The following is a 19,138-nucleotide window of genomic DNA, read 5'->3' as shown; positions in this document are numbered from 1 at the left end:
AAGGGTGTTGTCCAATAGAGGACACAATTGCGTTCACAAAAAAAAATTGAAGGATGTCTCATTCAGTCCCAGCCAGGACTACTGATGACCAGGGCCGACGCTAGCCTCCGAAACTCCCCCAGCCCCTGCCAGCAGCAGTGGTGACCACCCATTCCCTCTCTTCCAGTCCTCTCCTTCCTTTGTGTGCCAGCACTCATATAAGAATCTCCACCCTTACTAGACAACACAAGGAGCTGCTGCTGCTGAATGGAGCCTGGCAAGGTATGTTATGACTTTTTAGTGTGAGGAGAAACAATTAATGGGTAGAAGGTGGGAGGCTTGTGTGTGTGTGTTAATGAGTGCAGGCAGGTTTAGCCCGACATGTACTAAAGGAAAAATGTGTTAAAAAAAACAGTTAGTTTTTTTTACAGCATTTTCATATGTACTAAGCCCTATTTTCGAAGCAGAGTGTAATCCCAGGTTTTTGTGACGTTACCCTATAGAAGCCTATGGGCTTCTTACCGCATCCTGTGCCCCTGGGGACACAGTTGTATGCAGTGGCGGACTGGGCCGGGGGGCAGGGTGCCATGTGCCTCCCGGGCCGCAGCGTCATGCGGGCCGCGGGCAGTCTGTGTCACTGTGACACAGACTGCACCGCGTGTGTAGCGCTGACCGGACGGAGTTCGGTCAGCGCTACACAAGTGACAAACACACAGCCGCCGGCTCCGGCAGGGGGACTACTACTACTGGGGGCGCTACATGGGGGGGACTACTACTACTGGGGGCACTACAAGGAGGGGGGAATACTACTACTGGGGGCACTACAAGGGGGGGACTACTACTACTGGGGGCACTACAAGGGGGGGACTACTACTACTGGGGGGACTACTACTGGGGGCACTACAAGGGGGGTACTACTACTGGGGGGACTACTACTAGGGGCACTACAAGGGGACTACTACTAGGGGCATTGAATAGGGGGGAGGGAACTACTACTAGGGGCACTACATAGGGGGGAGGGGATTACCACTGGGGGCACTGCATCGAGGGACCACTGCTGGGGGCTGTAGCAGGGCTGCATAAATCGCCTGGAAAATGGCTGATGCGACCATTTTCCCAGCGTTTTACATATGTGCATTAGGGAAATAACCAGGAAAATGGCTGCCGTGCGATTTTTCCTGTGAAATGCGCATATACAGTAGACTCTGAGCAGACTAGTGCCCAGAATCTATTGCGGCACGCAGAGCGCTGCCGGCCCCCAGGGAAAGAGGAAGGGGCCCCCTCCTCTCTTAATATGCCCCTGGTTTAGAGATGGGGGAGTACCAGATTAATGTCCACATGGGCCTGGAGCTGAAATTTATGAAGGGCCTATTGCATGCCATTCAGGGCCGCCTTCGGGGGGGACTGCCGGTACTGGAGTCTCGGGCCTGGACACTCGAGGGGCCCGCCCAGTGCCTGCTACATACTGCCCGCCCGCTACTAACCCCCTGGCTGAAAGTATCAGTGACAGGCACGGCTGAGCCAATTACTATACCCCCGGCCCGCCGCCACACATTAGACACAGTGAGTACGTTGTGAGTGACTTCTCACCCAGCCGGGTCCGGCAGCTGTTCTCTCGCTCCACCTCCCACTTTATTGCATTTGTCAATAAAGTTTTTACAATATCACTGAAGCTGGCGTGCATGACGTCATGACATCACGTCGAGCCGCGGAATGACAGAGCTGCTGCGCGGACAAGTGATGTGAGGACTGAGCCTGAGGAGTCTGAGGAGCCGCCAGGAGCATGGAGAGTGAGACAATGACAGAAGGATGAAGCGAGCGAGGTAAGGTAAGTTAAAGTGTGTGTGGACCCAGGCCTGCCAAGAGCCGTGGTGGGCCCCGGTAATAGGGGACGTGGCCAAATCGGTGGAGTTGTGTCTAGAAAGCATTACAGTGACTGTCATATATTACAGCGAGCATTACAGTAACAGCCAGATAATACAGAGAGCCTTACAGTGGTGATTCAGCCTCCAACGCTATTGCTATCACAGAACATGGTAGCAGCTGCAATGGCACTATTTTTGCAATGCAGCAGGAGGCATCACGTTTCATGCATGCATTACTGTTCTGAGCTGTGTCCATTGACGCAGCATTGGAACATCTGCGTGATCCCTGGCCGGCTGGGTGAGTCTAGCCGACCGCTGCAGATACACAAAAGAGGACAGAAAATCTCCGTCAGTCAATGGAGATCCTGAGCTCTTCCCACCCCCCAAGGATACATATGAACACGCGATTGAGCGTACACACTATGCGATGTGAACGATATATCATTCCGATTTGCCTCAAAACTACATATTGTCCAATATATCACCTAATGTGTACCCAGCCTTACAGTCACAAGGTACTTTAGGTGGCAATAAAGCTTAAATGGGCAGTATTTTAAGGAAAAAAACATTTGACGTGGATAAAAGGCACAGTACATATATTAACATTGCATTCCCTAATCACAGATTGAACAAGGAGTCATTTTCTCCCACTCCCTGGATGCTGTTCCCATGCATGTCCCACTTGCCTGCAGCCCCAGCACTGAGCAAACCAGAAAGCACTGTTCTGCTCACCTACTCTCGTAGGCTCCCACTCCTTGCTCGCTCTCTCCTGCATAGGGGTTCTGTCTTACGGGTTCCTTGATAAATGCTCACAGGCTGACTTGTCTGCTCCGCTCCCTCGTGCTGCACTTCTCTCTTGGCAAGCACTGACTCCTCCTCCCTATCCAATCACCGGCCGGCCCTTAGGCTGAGGCTGAACCCGAAGCCCGCTCGACTCTGGAAGACGCTGTCTCAGGCTGTCACAAATATGTCATTGCCGGGGTCCATCTGCCCCAATTAGTGACAGCCAAGACAAGCCTATCCTTTGCCACCTCCTTGCTGCACACTGCCAGAGCGGAGGTGGATCTTAGAATTGCCTGGGGGCGGAGCTTCAGATATAATGGGGTGGAGCTTCGGACAGTCCGGGGGGCGAGGCTTCGGGCGGCACCTGTGTTTTGGATGGCCGGGGGAGAGTGTGAATAGGTGATGCTTTAGGCGGCCAAGAGGTTAATGTGCTGGGCTTCAGGAGGCTGTTGGTGATGACAAGAAAAACAAAATTCCTGTCAACACAGTCTCCCCTGCAGTGGATCTTGTGGGCCTATTTTCATGGGATGCCTGGAGCTGAAGCTCCACCCGCACCAGTGTTAATCCGGCAATGGTTTTTCACTGTCATTAAATAGATCCCTTAGACCTCTGATTACGGAATTCCCTGGTGACAGCAGTTAGCTGACCCCTAATGTCACCAGGGCGCCACTTTCAAACCTGCCTTACCTATTTAAGCAGTGCCAATTGCCTACTGCCAGAGTACTGGGTCCCCAACCACTAGCGTTTCTGATTTCTGGACTTCCTCTGTACATGATATCTGTGTTCTAGTCCAAGGCTTGTTCCTGAACCCAATTCTCTCTGTTGATTTGGTACTGTGCTCTGGTTTCTGATTCTGGCTGGACAGTACACTCTACTTCCATTTGTTGACATGTAGTTTAAAGGTTAAATTTTACAAGCTGTCTCTTACCTGTGTATGACTCCTCTGACTCAACAACATCACATCTGTGTTATTGACTGTGCATGTCTGATCAACTGCAATAACATCACATGTCTATTGTGCATGACTCATCACATGTCTAATAGGGGTATTCAATATGGGTGCGATAACATCGTTTTTTGCGTTGATATCGCACTTTTTAACGTTTTTGCGTTAATATCACTGGTTTTTAGTTTTACACCGTATTCAATTTCAAAGACTTATCGCAGTTTTGAAAAGTCTTTGATAAAAAACGGTGATAACTTTTCACCATTGAATAGGTGTCGAAAAAAAGTGCAGAATTGGGGTTTAGGGGTGCAGGCTTAAAAAAAAATAGCCTGCACCCTTGAGATTGCCATTTAAAAAAGAACTGTGTCAAAAAAAGTTCAAAAACAAAATAGGGACACCCCAAAAAATGTATTAAAAAATTGGGGTGCAAAAAAAAAAATTGGGAAAAAATTGTTAAACAATAGGCAAATAGGTTCAGGGCTATTCTGCATGTATGCGGCAGGTGTTTTCTAGAATAGAATTATAGCGGCAGGTGCACAAATGCAGAATTTTTAAAAACTTACTTTAGGGACATCAAAATATGCTAGTACCCATTTTCATGTACCCCAAATTTGATGGGACCACTTAAAAAAATGAAAAATATAACCTAACTGCTCTTCTGCATCACTTCTTCAATGTCGGGAAAAAAACACCTGCTGCGCCTATTTAAAGCCCCGACTTTCAATTAAAGGCTAAAACGGGGGTATCCATAGTGTTCCCCCATGTTTTTACAACTTTAGGGGGGTCTTACAATTATTTTAAGGAAAAAGTCATAACTTTACGCAAATCCAACTTCGGAGTTTCCCGTTTTCGTTAATTTGATATTGAATACGGGGATAAGCGGGAGCGCGCACTATACCTTTACGCAGAAAAAAACTCTGATATGAAACGTTAACTTCGCCAGGGAAGTTAACCTTTCATATTGAATACCCCTCTAAGTCACTAAACTTAAAGTTCAAGCCAATCAGGCTGCAGGTGCAAGACTTGTTTACTTGGCTCTATAAAACGGTCTGCATGTAACCAGGCTGTTGCTCTGTTATTGGAGCATCACAGTGCTGTGCAGCTGTACAGTACTTAGTTCAAGAGAGATTATTACCTTATCGTATAGACTGCTGTTTATCTTCTATCTCCTGTATTCTGTTATGTTCAATAAATCATACTCTGGTTTGGAGTCAACATGTGGAATAATCTCCTTGCTCACATCTGCTATGCACCTACCAACTTGTAGGCATCTGCCAATACCATTACGGTACCTTCCAGCACCCTCTATTTCACCAGACCTCAGCTACTCAGAACTCTCAATTAATACCAGCTAGCCACATCAAACGGCATGTAGGGGGTTGTAACCTGCGGACTTCAACTGCAAAGTCCAGACGTCTTTGTGGAGCTCCCTGGTGAATACCAATGTTTGTTAGACTCTGTGGGGGAGTTGTATCAAGCTTTCTAAAGAGTGAAGTTGCCCATAGCAACCAATCAGCTGCTAGCTAGCATTTATCTAACACATTCTTTAAAATGAAAGGTTGCCAATGGCAGTGCCGTAACTGGGCTAGTGCCCTGTGTCAGCCACGCCCCCTGCTTATAACATCGTGCAGAGTGGGCGGGCCCGTCAGTGCTGGGAATTACAGCACTGCCTGGAGCATCTTCAGAATGCTCTGGAGGGCTGGAAGAGCTGCAGTGTCTATGTCTGCAGGGCGCTTTTGTAGGCACAGGTCTCTGCACTCTGTGCGATGGCATCACTCCCACTTCCCTAGTTATGGCCCTGTCTATGGGCATCTTATCCACTCTTTAGAAAGCTTGAAACCTCTCCCCCTGTATTTCAGACTGGTCAGTACTAACCTTGATTGTCGATAGTGAACTCGTTAATATATCCAGAATTGCAATAGACCAATAGTTTGAATGGTCTGGAACTGACCTATCTAAAGGGAAAGCCAGTGAGAAAGCAGTGAACTTTACTAGTACAGTACTTAAGACATTGACTTGTTGCAACTACATAAGACATCGATCTGTGATATGGTTTCTGGCTGTCAAACGGACTTGTAACTGGCAGAATGCATGCACATTCTCATATAATAAAGTATATACTGTAAGTAGATTTACTGCCACATTCATTACAACCACTACTTCCAACCATGATACAATCAGTAGGAGTAGTGCTAAAAATTAAGTTTACTAAAATTGTAAAGTCCCATCTCTCTTCAGTATACAAGATGCTTTCTGTATAAACGGTATCCGGTCTATAGATAGTAAAAAAGGTCAACAATGTCTAGATAGACACTAGATGTTAGGAAATAGGTTGACAGGAACAAAGGGTCTACACAGTAAAGGTCGCCATGGAAGGTTGACAGGTTCAAATGGTCGACAGAATCAAAGGGGTGATACAAAAATGGTTGACATACAAACGGTTTTCACATTTTTTGGGGGGGAGAGGGGTTAGGCACTTACCGGAGGGTTAGACACTTTCCCTGATGGTTAGGGACCAGCAGGGAGGGTTAGGCACTTACTGGAGGGTTAGGCACCTACCCCGACAGTCCAGGAGGGAGGTTTAGGGTTAGGCCCCAAGGGGACGGTTAGGGTGAAGATTAGGGTAAGAAAAAAAATATGTGTTGACCATTTTCATGTTCACCTTTTGACCATGTCGATCATTTGTACCTGTCGACATTCTTCCATGTCAACCTTTACTGTGTCATCCTTTTGTCCCGTCATCCTATTGCCTGTCTAACATCTGGTGTCTCTAGACATTGCCAACCTTTTTACTATCTTTTATATCATAACCATATAAACAAACAAGTTGTTTTGCATCAAAGAAGGTTCACTGTAATTGCCGTAACCCTTTCATTTATATATATCTATATATATATATAGATATATATATCTATATGTATATATGTATATACACACAAAGTCTCAAAGAAACACAGAGCGTGGATATGTGCAATGTTAAATATACAAGACAGAGAGGAGAGACAAAGGATACATGCAGTATGTACGAGAGACATGCATGCAGCAGCGACAGCAGCCACCTGCCATAATGCATAGTTCATTCATCAGTGTAAGAAGAGGACGGTCTGATTATCTAATTAGGGAGACCCATTCATCTTCTCCAGAGGCCGGTCCCCCCGTCCATGTGACCAGCCAGGCGGGGATGTGCTTTGACGGTGGGCGGGCCGGTGCTGGTCGCTGTCCTGGGTGTTGAAGCTGAGCAGGGAGGCTCTAGTGGAGCTTCAGTGAGATTGGAGATAAAGTGCTGCCCATTCAGCCCCTGCCTCCCCTGCTGCCCCTGTCACTCTTCCTGTACCTCCTGCATGCACTCATGGACTGCTAGGCTGATGGATGAGACATGATGGGATTATTCTGCATTACTCTCCTGCTCCTCTCGGCTTCTTATCACCATCATCTGGCTGCGAGTGCTGCTGCTGCTGCTGACACCACATTCGGTGAGTGCCCCCTTCTCTGTGCCCTTTGCATTAGGTGGCAGTGGGGGGCTGCATGATGTACCCAATGTGCTCGCTCAGGATGGAGCAAGAGGGTGGGAGGAGCTGTAGGAAGGAGATGGAGGTTATGGGGGGCAGGAAGACAGGGGGGAGGGTGCTGACATTAGGGGGCTACAGGTACAGGGGCTGCAAGAGGCTGCTGCCATGCACAGTGTGATAGGTTGCTGAACAATTTAGGAATTGCACAAACAGGGTTCAGCATCTGGGACTCCTATTTTATTTATAATGAGAATAATCCTGGACAAAAGATGGTCCTTTCTTGCAAACATTCTGTGCCTGTGGTATCCTCATGCTGAATCTAGACTTTTAGCATGTGCAAAATGCATAATACTATCTTCTCCTCCACGTTATCTGGTCACTTTCTGACTATTTATATATTAAAATATTTTCAGCTGGTTGTTCTGCACCCTATTCCACCCTCCACCCCCCTCCACTTCATTCACAGTGGTCAAATGTTACTAGGGGCGATTAAGTCATTTGCCCTGCTTTTAGACAACAGAGGGAACAGTTGAAACTTTAATATAGAAGCAAAATCTGTTTATTGTGTTCAAATGATTTGTATATTAATGGAGCAAAGTGGTAACTGAGATGCCTGTCTCACAAGAGGTTCTGCAGCAGCCAGGTGCTGTCCTGCAGTAGTCTTGGTTGTCTTATTGCTTTTCTCAAATGGAACAAATTTCTACCTCATTCCAGCCTGCGCCAGTCACAGCTTCTAGTTGTTCTGTAACAGTCTTATATGCACTTCTTGAAGTAATTGTACATTTTAAATGTGGAAAGTAGTATTCAGTCTCAATGCTAGCAGTGCTCAGTGGCAAAGCATTGCTGCTAATGATGAAATGTATATCCGGGCTTACTTCCAAGATAATCGTATTCCATAAATAGGATTTACAGCCATGTTTATATTTTAAGGCTACCAGAACGGATTAGGTGTATGTGATATTATTTACCATGTGCTTCCCGTGGCATGTTGTTGTTTAACATGCTCCTCACTAATAGCGGACTGTCAGGAGCAAGGAGCAATGGGCAGTTGTCATTGTGTTAAATATTTAAATTAATGTTTTAATGTTGTTTAATATACATAAATATTTTTCTGAGTCATTCAGTAACTACTGCATCTTTCGGTGTTGCTATATAATTATTATTGTGTTACAGTATACTATGGTGTGTTTCTATGTTTATATCATGTGCTATAGTCATGTAAAGATACTTAATGTCCTGGTTCTGCTCTGAGCACAGTAGTGGAGGGTACACACGGTCAGATATTCTTGACGATATGAACGATAATGATGGAAAAAATCGTTACATCATTCATATCGTTGACATGTGTGGCATGCATCGACCAAGTCCCATTGCTACTTGGTAATATACAGTTATTACAGTAGCATCTTGTCTTTGCCAGGCTCACTATCATAAACATATAACTTCTTGGCCATTTACCATTATTTTTGTGCCCTTATAAAGCTGTTCTAAAACATGTAATACATGTCCTAACTGTACACAACTTTAGCACATGTGAATAGGTTTTTATGGTGGGAGTGTATTTTTTATGGCACACCTTAAAAGAGAATCCTCTAACTCAATTATCCTAAACGCAGCACTTTACGTTACCAGGGCATGGTACTGCTTATTACATGCTGGGTGTGTATTACAGTATTTAAAAAATGTTAGGTTGTTTGTGAATTTAAAATGTAATAAATTTAGCGGGGTCCGGTAAATCCAATTAGGTACGAGTTACGAGATGCAAGTTGCTGTTTTGTTTGCGAATTCCCATTGCATTGCAATCCAATTAGCAACTCGCATTTGTGCAAAGTCTGCGAGTTCCATGAAACAAACTCGCAACTCACACCTAATTGGATTGATCCCTGAGTACTTTTTAGAAGTTAAAGTGTTTGTTTAACAAAAACTTTCCCTGTTGCAATAAACCTTTGGCCCCTATGTGATAACCTGCAAGTTGCAGGAACCAGATTCCAGTGATTTAGGGCCTGATTCATCATGGATCACAACTGCAACAGAGTACACAGATTGGCCGATTGTGCGTACTACGCATGCGTATGCACCGCAGTGTGCCGGCCAGTATTGCGGTCACAGATACAAAGCCATCGCAAATGGAGTGAGGGGATGTCAGCATTTGGGGGTGGTGACAAGGGAGTGGTCTGAGAAAAGCAGGCGTGCCTGTGGTTTGAACGCCGTTTCCTGGGCGTGCATAAATTAGCCACTGCGACGGCATTCGCAGCTTGGGTATGATAATACTGACTCCAGATTACATCAGAAATTGTTTACTGTATTTTTAAACCAATAATCTATTGTTGTAATACATATCAAATATTTAAATACCATGTCATGCAATTTGCTTTAAAGGTCCTGTCTGCTTTTAGATAACTATTTATTTATTTTGGCATGTACATGCTCTTCTGAACTTTTACTAAATACTATGGCTTTCAGCCAGGTCACTGTATTATTGCAGGTGTGATCATATATATTTCTTTTTTTCATAGTCCTGGGATAACAAAAAGTCGATCTCTGGATACAATTGTCTGTCTTGGCAGTGCTAGTATGCCTGTGTGCTGGGGTTCACTCATATGCACAAAGCACCAGCAAAAGAAGCTGGCCACTGGCGGAAACAAATGTATCCACATACATCTATCCTCCGTGCACTGCAAGTTGCGTTACATATAACGCATGGGCGCCGTGCAACTTGGTAGCACCAATCGTCATTTGAATAGGAGACACGAATTTAATCAGCAGCTTCTGCTGATTAAAATGATATGCAGCATGCCTATATTCTGTGTGCGACTGCGCTTATAACTACATGCGAAATGCTATGTTACAGTGTCAGCGGCTATAACACTGTAACGTAGCATTTCGCATGCAGAAACAGCTGCAGACGCACACAGAATATAGGCATGCCGCATATCATGTGAGTTCTATTCACATCGCTTTGCGAATGAGACACATTTACGGGAAAAAGTTGCACGAAAAGATGCTCGGCGCTACTGAGTCGTGTCATAGCATGGGGGTGGCTTCACAAACGGAGGCATTCCCATTTGTGGGCGGCCCCACTGACATCACAAGTGATGTCAGTGGGAGAGCATCCAGCTCTATTAGAGCCAGAAGCTCTGTGGGGCTTGCGGCCACGAGACCCTACCACAAGGGTCTCGTCGCAAGCCCGATGGTCGCGATGGTCTTGACCATCGCGACCATCAACCTGGCCGCTCGCTATAGCTGTGGGTAGTCATCCACAGCTATGCGAGCACCAGGAGGCCGCATAAAAAAAAAAAAAAACTCCCAGATTCAGTACGAGCGCTCTTTCAGAGTGTCCGGCTCTGAATCAGGGCCAGGGTGTGGAAACAAACGCCATCTGAAGATAGTGAATGTTCCTGCAGTCAAGCTTGGAGCATGATTTATTTAGGTCCCTATACTGGGAGGCAATCGGGAAGCCAACTGCCTAAATACCGGCAGCCGGCTTCCCGACTGTCTTATCCCGGCAAGGGTGAAATGCGGGGGGGGAGGGTTAGGTTTATGGCTCCCGGGGGGGACTTAGGGTTAGGCACCCCCCCTGGGAGGGTTAGGCTAGGGGGAGGGAGGGTTAGGGTTAGGCACCCCCGGGGGGGGACTTAGGGTTAGGCACCCCCCAGGGGGACTTAGGTTTAGGCAGCGGGGAAGGGGGTGGTTAGGGTTAGGCACTTAGAGGGGGGATTAGGGTTAGGCACTTGGGGGGGAAGTTAGGGTTAGGCACCCCTAAGGAGGGTTAGAGTTAGGGGGGTTAGGTTAGTGGATACTTACCTATCCATGATCGGGATTTCTAGCGCTGTCGGGCTTCTGCTGCGTCGCACTCTGCTCCTGTCGGGCTGCCGCTGACGGGAATCGAACCGCCGGCCATGCGGCCGAAGGTATTTCATACCAATTCCCCTATACTAGTGTATGGGAACAGCTGGCTACATCAGGGCTGAAAGGTAAGCAGGAGATATCACTGATATATCCTGCATTACATTTTTAATGAATAGCCCCAATACTTAGTTTATACAAAAGTAGGTAAATTAACATTTTCACCTTGTATTGTATCAATTAAGTTATGATGAATAGACCCCTAAAACATTCTATTATTATCTAGTTTTTACTTTTTAGGTGAGCGAGAACTAAAAGGGTTCACATGAGATATTATGTAAACATTGTGATTTAAAGTTTATGAGAACATATGTCCCTACTTATTGTGTGGCTGACTACTTATAGGATGGATTTAATTTTATGACTGTGAAATGCGTGGATCATCTTATAGAGGGGCTAAGGTTGGCTTATCAGATATTTATGTATAATAGATACGAGCAGAACTGTGGTCAAGTTATACGTGCATCGAGTTTTGGGGTGGAGCAGTCTGATTTGCAGAGGCGGAAATGTCCTGGCAATATACAGTATATTATTCAAGTTTCACTTTAGCTTCTCTACTCCGTGGAATGCTACGCCACATTGCATTTGTAAATGAGCATTTTTAAGGAATTCATAGTCTATGAATTGAGCTGGGATGATGAATTTCAGTTTGTTCTCTTGTGTGGTGTCGTTTGGTTGGGTCACAAACACTTAAGGCTGAATTTAGGTGGCTAAGTATGGAACAAGGCAAATATTTTGCGGGAGCAATTTTGAAAATGTTGCTCACATCTGGCGTACAGCAATTGCAGCAGTATCACTGTTTATTAAGTTCATAACAAACACAAGGGTTATTCCTCTAACATATACTGTAATATAGCAAATGTTATCTAGTATTGCTTTTTACATGCTACTGCAAGGTCAGCGCCTGATCAACCAATAGGCTGATCAGGCTATAGCCACGGTACCGGGACTTGAAGGATGTCCCCCAAACTTCTATCTTATCTAGTCATACTTAGCATACTTACCTACGGGAGGGGGCAGCTCTTGTCATTGTGTTCCCCTGCTATAAATGTTGCGATTATTTATTGTAAAATGAGGAGGGAGTCATGATGACGTGATTTAGTGTGTATTGCATTATCAAGCCACCCGAACCTCTCCCTTCACTCGGGAAGTGAGCAGCACCAGGTGGCCACGAGGGGCCCCGGGAGACGCCTACTTTTCCAGGTTGTTCTGGAGAGCCACCCGAGATACTAGAGTCTCCTGGACAATTTCCGGCCTAGTAGGCAAGTATGTTCTAGGTACTGCCTGAGCAATCCAGCACAACTTAGTCTTTCAGATGCACTGGCTCCCTCCACCTTTCAGGATCACAGCTGCCAACTAATTACACCATCACACTGTCAGTATGTAGAGGACCTGGGAGGAGCTATTGGCAGAGTTTGACTAACGTGCTGAGTGCGGTAAGTACGTCCCCTCTAAAAAAACCATTGGAAATAATACTATGCGCTGCACGCTGCATAAGTGGGTGCCACGAACTGCAAAAGAGGAGGTATCCGTCCAGTCCCTCAACACACTGTTGACCGCCAGACACACTTTCCCTGTCAAGTCAGCCCCCTCTCTATCTGCAACAGTCTCCTTATGAACTGCCAATCACACTTCTTCCCCGCAGCAGCAAAGGGGGACATTGTCCCCCTCTGCAGCTGGCCCGGGTCTCCGCCGGGCCCCTCCAACAAGCCCAGGCCTGGGTTATTAGTACTCCTCACCCCACATTCCTTGTCGCCCCTGCATATAGATGTGAGTCCACACAGCAGATTGGCTTAACCAGAGAGTCAGTTTATTAAAGAAGTAGAAACAGGTAGCATATGACACAGGGTTAATTAGTAGGTAAAGGCGCAGAGATATTGCCTGTTGCAGCCTGTAGCATATGGGATATGCTGGACGTTGCAGTGCACCAGGTGCACTATGCACTGGGAGCGCTTGTAGCATACAGTAGCACTGGGTTACTAAGCGGTGGTAACACACTGGAGTGTGGGAGTTTGAAAACACTATCTGCTAATCACATGCTGGAAGGCAGTCTGTTGTCGTCAGATAGTGCTTCCAATGGGAAGCCACTCCTCTGCCTTTCTGCCAGTTCCTGTGTTTCTAGGGGCTGCAGCCGATGCAGTCCCTGGAAGTCAGGGGCTTGTGCGCATGCGTGAGTCTCTGATTTTTTTCCTCATTTTGTGCATGCACAACCCTCGTCTCCCCCCCCCCTCCTCTATACTCATGGTGCTGCTCAGATTGGCTTTGTAGCGGCAGTCCCCCCTGAAGAATACAGGCAGTAGCCGTCATTGCTTTCAGCCATAACAGGTTTGGCTGTTTCAGTTCAGAGCCACAAACTCTGCCTTGGTAATAGATAAGGTAACTGTTGAAGTTTTTGCACTTGTAGTTGACTCAGAGCTTTTGAAGTTTTCATGCTTTTGTTGATGGGTGTGCTAACTGCTCTCACATCTGCTCTCACATCTGCTCTCACGAGGTGGGATGTACTAAGCATCGCTTCCACAATGCAGTACATCCTCCCTGACTTCAGGTACATACTGCGGTTCATTACCGCGGTATGTACCAAGAATATCGCAAAGGACAGCTCTCTCGATAAGACCAAAAATGGGGTGTGGCCTAATTACCATATGTCACGCCCCGTAAGTGACGTTATTTGTATGGCACGCCTCCCGTTAACATCAGGCTGGAGGCGAGCCCAGCACTACGTCAGTAGCTGGGCTGCCCCCAATTCTCTTCCTGCACTGAATGGATGCCACGCACATGCGCCGGGGCTGGCACTGCCGTACAGCTGCGGTGGTGGATTTGCCCAAACTCCCGACCGCACGCGGTACATTTCGTCCTGTGGGTGGAACAGAAGGGCGGTGCCGAAAACTGGGACTGTCCCGCTGAAATCGGAAATGGCTGGGAGGGGTGCGCCCTCTATTGAGTGGTGCCCCTGTTCGATCACACTGGTCGAATATGCATCGAGCCGACCCTGTGTCCATCCATGCAGGACGCCACAAGAGAAAGACGCACAGTGTGTGCGTTGGAGGTCAGACCTGCAGATAGAGCTGGGAACAAAGGCTGCGCAGAGCGCTTCTCTCTAACAGGACCCACCCGTGCTACAAATAAGCTCATAGGGGGCGATTCAATTCTTTTGCAAGAATATGATTCCCGGGTAAAGTGCTTCCCGAAGTGGCCACTATTTCACGCCATACTTGCCTACTTTTGAAAAAGCATGTGAGAGCAACACCTATGAGCACAACGGTAAAGTGCGCATGTATTGCTACAACTAAGAGGCGTGCCATAACATTGATTTGTATCCAAATGTAAATATTCCCCAAAGCTAGTTAGTAAGATCTACTTGTTGATGAAAATACTCTCATACTTTTCAGAAAAAGTATGTAGCCATAGGGAATCATTGTGCCTTATAATAAGCATTGCAGGAAAATTATACTAATGATTCCATTTGAATGTATACAGTATATGAATGTATATATTAGACATGAGCGGGTCCGATTCTCCGAACTTCGTGTTCAGAGGCAAGATCCGAGTCCAGCTCAGGTTTTCCCGCCTGACGCGGATCACAAAACGAGGCAAAACATCATCATCCCGCTTTCGGATTCTAGCGGGTTTTGGATTCTATAAAAGTCCCGGTGATCGACGCCATTTTCACTCCGGCTGGGGACAGTGGGCCTGATTCAGAGGCGCTCGCAAAAAGCGAGTGCTCTCTCTGAATCAGGGTGGGCGCTGGTTTTTTTTAGTTGCGGCCTCCTGGCCGCTCGCATAGCTGTGGGTGACTACCCACAGCTATTGTGAGCGGCCAGTATCATGGTCGCGATGGTCAAGATCATCGCGACCATCTGGCTTGCGACGAGACCCTTGTGGTAGGGTCTCGTGGCCACAAGCCCCAGAGAGCTTCTGGCTCTAATAGAGCCGGAAGCTCTCTCACTGACATCACTGGTGATGTCAGTGGGGCCGCCCACAAACGGCAGGTGTTCGCTTGGGAATGCCTCCGTTTGTGAAGCCATCCCCCGGTCACGCCTACAAAATAGGGCGAGCTGTCGATCAACATTGACAGCTGCCCCTTTTGTAGTGAGCCACGGAGCGAGTGCTTTTTCAGCTCGCTCCGGGGCTCGCGCGTGCGCACTGGGCCACCATCGACCCGCTTGCGAGCGGGTCTGAATCAGGCCCAGTGTACATAGCAGACGTACTTAGTGTAGTTGTCAACCTGTCAGTCATCAATTATTGTCAGTGACTTGTCATTGTCACTGTTTGTTCAAGGGTGCAGTGTTCTCAGGCTGGGGCTGCAGTACATAAAGGGCCGCTGCTGTGTTGTCCTGTCCATCAAGGGGCCAGAGCTGCAGATCATAAAGGGGTGCTTTGTCAATCCAGGGGTGCTCTGTCAATCCAGGGGTGCTCTTCTCCAGTGTAAAAAAATATATTTTTATTTTTTTTTCTTGATTTTGTGTGTGTGTGCTAGGTAGTAGTGGTTACACTATTATTGTTTGGTGACACTGCCGGCCAGACCGCAGTTTATCGTACACATATTTGTGACTCTGCACTGCAGGTGGTCTGTCCGCACTCGGCAGGGGTGCTTTGTTGTCCATAAAGAAGGGGTGCTGTCTGTGTTGTTCATCAAGGGGCTGCTGCCTCATTCAGGGGTGCTGTTCCCCAGTATAAAAAAAAAATAAAAGTGAAATAAAATTAATATTATCAATCCACAAAAAAAGAAAAAAAGTCTTGGTCCCATTATCCCTAACAACCTCCCTGAGTACAAAGTAACCGTCTGTTTACAGTATGTTCTAGCAGCACCTCCACAAGCAAGGCCACCTCATTTCTATTGGATGTATAAAAATTAAAAAACCTCCTCCAGATCAAAGATGTCATAGGATGTTATGAGATGCAGGGGACTGTGGTGAGATGCAGAGGACTGTGGTGAGATGCAGGGGGCTGTGGTGAGATGCAGGAGGCAGGAGTGAGATGCAGGGGACTGTGGTGAGATGCAGGGGACTGTGGTGAGATGCAGGGGACTGTGGTGACATGGCATAGGATGTTATGAGATGCAGGGGGCTGTGGTGAGATTCAGGGGCTGTGGTGAGATGCAGGGGACTGTGGTGACATGGCGTAGGTTGTTATGAGATGCATGGGGCTCTGATGAGATTCATGGGGCAGGAGTGAGATGCAGGGGACTGTGGTGAGATGAAATTGCTCCCATGTGAAGCCGGGGCGGGTCGCTAGTAAAACATAAATACAAATATAGAAGTGTGCCTAATTTTTTTCAGCAATCACCGAACAAGCAATTGCAAACTTACTTTCTTGTAGTTTTCAATAGCACTTACACCATACATCCTGACATTATGGGTTTTCAAATTGAGACCCCGAACAGTGCCTTGTTCCTGCTAGGATATTGGGGATGTGACTGCATGTAAAGCTACCGTTTTCATGTCACCCTGGGGGAGAACCCAGTACTCCTGCAGCTGCTGAGCTGCCCCCAGCCTGCTTCCTACCATGAATGGACATTTCGTGAATTCAATTTCACTGGCACCTCTGCTCTCCATAGCAGAGCAGCGGCAATGACATTGTGTCCTCCATTTGTGTCCTCCGATATCATCATAGCTCTACCCCCACTATACAATGCCTGTTTCATCTGCACTGTATAGCGGGGGGATAGGGTCACAATGACACGCCTCCAGCACAGCCCACCTTTCCGGCAGCCATGTCCCCTCTGTTCTGACCTGTTTGCAAAGTGGGTGAATATGGTCCAGAATATGGGCTCAGGTAGACACAGCGTCATTGATATATCTGGTTGTGACTTGCTGTGTAAATAACAAAACACTGGGGTGCATCTATTTAGCGGCAAATAATGCATGCTTTAATTTACTGTATTCATCTCTTTATATGCTGACAATATTACAGATAATGTGTTAATCATTCACAGCAGTCCCTGTTTCATTGGTGCTTGCAGTCTAAATTCTCTTCCTCACAAACATTAACCTACGACTGTAAGAGGAAACTGGGGCACCTAGCAGGAATCCATGCAAGCAATGCTCACCATTGTGCCACCAGTCCACCCAGGCTTTATTGTGTGTCGCCCTTGCTGTAACTATGTGATAGTGGTGGAGATTGTACCAGAAACTAGGCATTTACAGTGTGTGTCAGCAAAAATTTGTAGAAGGGACTCCAGCTTACTGAGGGCCTGATTCACTACTGATCGCAACTGCGAATGCAATAGCGATTATGCACACAGTTCAACTGTGGTAGTATCCTAATCCATTGCGATCGCTATGCCGCCGCAGCATAACATAAGGACGCCCACTTTACCTTACACACATCCGTAATATTTAGCAAGACTTGAAAACCATCGATACAATCGAGTACCATCACAGCCGCACGCACACTTGCACAAGGTCAGACCTTACTCAGGAATTACTAACTTCACCGCACGCTATGAGTCCTCAGGCTGCATTTGGCATCGCAGTGGATAATTTATGCACTCCCATGCAACGGCGTTCAAACGCACTGGCACGCCTGCTTTTCGCTGACCACCACCCACAAACGGCACTTCCTGTCACTCTGCGATGGGTCTGTGTGGACACTGCGATCGCAGTCCCAATCTCAGTGGCCTGCATGCGCACTGCGATGTATACGCATGCGAAGTACGCAACAATCGGCCTATTGCTTGCGTAATTGCAGTTGCGATCGGTAGTGAATCAGGCCCTGAGGGAAGTGTACATATGATACCTCAAGAAACAAAAATCATACAGTATATATAAAAATCCTTAATTTATCTCCACAGTCCTCATTAATTAGGTAATAACACGGCTGAGGGACGACAGAAAAGTTGAGAATATTATTCCATGAGGAGAGTGGTATTGCTGTATACTATACACTTGGTGTTCCCGGTCTCGCCATATGCTGTCACTATGGAAATGTCTGAGTTGAGAGATGCTTTGTCTGTCTCAGGCTAATTAAATCAAGCAGAAACCCCCGAACAGGTAGGGGAGAGGGAGTAAGATAATGACATGCATTATGCAAACATTATAAGTCGTGATGTTTGTTTTTTCCGCTCAGTAATCAGTAACTTTATTCGTTTGCTTGCAGATACATTTTGACAAAAAGTAATCTGATATATGTGCCGTAGTGGAGACTGCAAAAGGACACATTTGTGTTCTGCAATAAATAGCTACAGTACAGCAGTAGATTACCATGTAGTTAGTATATACCATGTTCCAAATCTGGCCCTGACTTTTTTGATGCTCTAGCAACATATTAGCTGATCCCCTTAAACAATGTGGGGTCAGGACCTGCTCAGTAGCTCCAAACACTGATGGATCAGAGCTGAGGTCCAAACGCGGCAGTTAAGAACCGGCCCGGGGCCAGGGGGCTTGGTAAGCCACTGAGGGCAATGCGATCAGATGGGCAGGGCACTACCGGACAAAATGGGCCTCTAGAATCAAGGGGCCCCTGGTCAACTACCCATAGCCCATACATCAAGCCACTGTGCCTGCTGGTCATCCCCTTGAAGCAATGGTACCTAGGCATTCACCTATATAGTCTATGCCCAGGCCGCCATGTTCTCTTGCTAAAGGAGGAGGTGAGAATATACTTTCCCTTGCAAGTGCAACTAAATCAAAACTTGTGCCAAATGGTCAGTATTCAATCAATTCCATACTTTGTGTGAATAAATGTTTCTGATTTGTATAAGACCACTAGAGCTACAGTAGTTTTTAAACATGTATTTTCTTTTGCTGTTGTTGGAGATCTTTAAATGGTACCGTATATACTCGAGTGTAAGTCGACCCGAATATAAGCCGAGGTACCTACTTTGACCACAAAAAACTGGGAAAACTTATTGACTCGAGTAGAAGCCTAGGGTGGGAAATGCAGCAGCTGGTAGTGCCCCCAGTAGTAATTTCCCCTGGTTGTGCCCCCAGTAGTAATCCCCCCTGGTTGTGCCCCCAGTGGTAATCCCCCCTTTCAGTGCCCCCAGTAGTAATCCCCCCTGGTAGTGCCCCCAGTGGTAATCCCCCCCTTTTAGTGCCCCCAGTAGTAATCCCCCCCTGGTAGTTCCCCCAGTGGTAATCCACCCTTTTAGTGCCCCCTGTAGTAATCCCCCCCTTACCTGAAACCCCACTCCTGGTCCCGCCGCTAAC

The 19,138-nt window shown here is 46.9% G+C and overlaps 1 protein-coding gene across 1 annotated transcript in view; it reads left to right on the top strand.

Moving 5' to 3' along the window:
- The first annotated feature begins 6,806 nt into the window (after positions 1 to 6,806).
- Positions 6,807 to 19,138, top strand: part of PTPRN2 (protein tyrosine phosphatase receptor type N2) — a 1,246,087-nt gene continuing 1,233,755 nt past the window's right edge. Inside the window, exon 1 of the mRNA XM_088445425.1 lies at positions 6,807 to 7,046. Coding sequence (XP_088301551.1) covers positions 6,950 to 7,046 — 97 coding nt within the window. The 5' untranslated portion in view covers positions 6,807 to 6,949. The remainder of the gene's footprint in view (positions 7,047 to 19,138) is intronic.

The sequence above is a fragment of the Taudactylus pleione genome, unplaced genomic scaffold (genome assembly GCF_031769625.1).
Source record: "Taudactylus pleione unplaced genomic scaffold, aTauple2 ptg000380l, whole genome shotgun sequence".
NCBI classification, from domain to species: Eukaryota; Metazoa; Chordata; class Amphibia; order Anura; family Myobatrachidae; genus Taudactylus; species Taudactylus pleione.
Note: the sequence above shows the minus strand (reverse complement) of the source record. Positions and strands in the feature narration are given on the sequence as shown.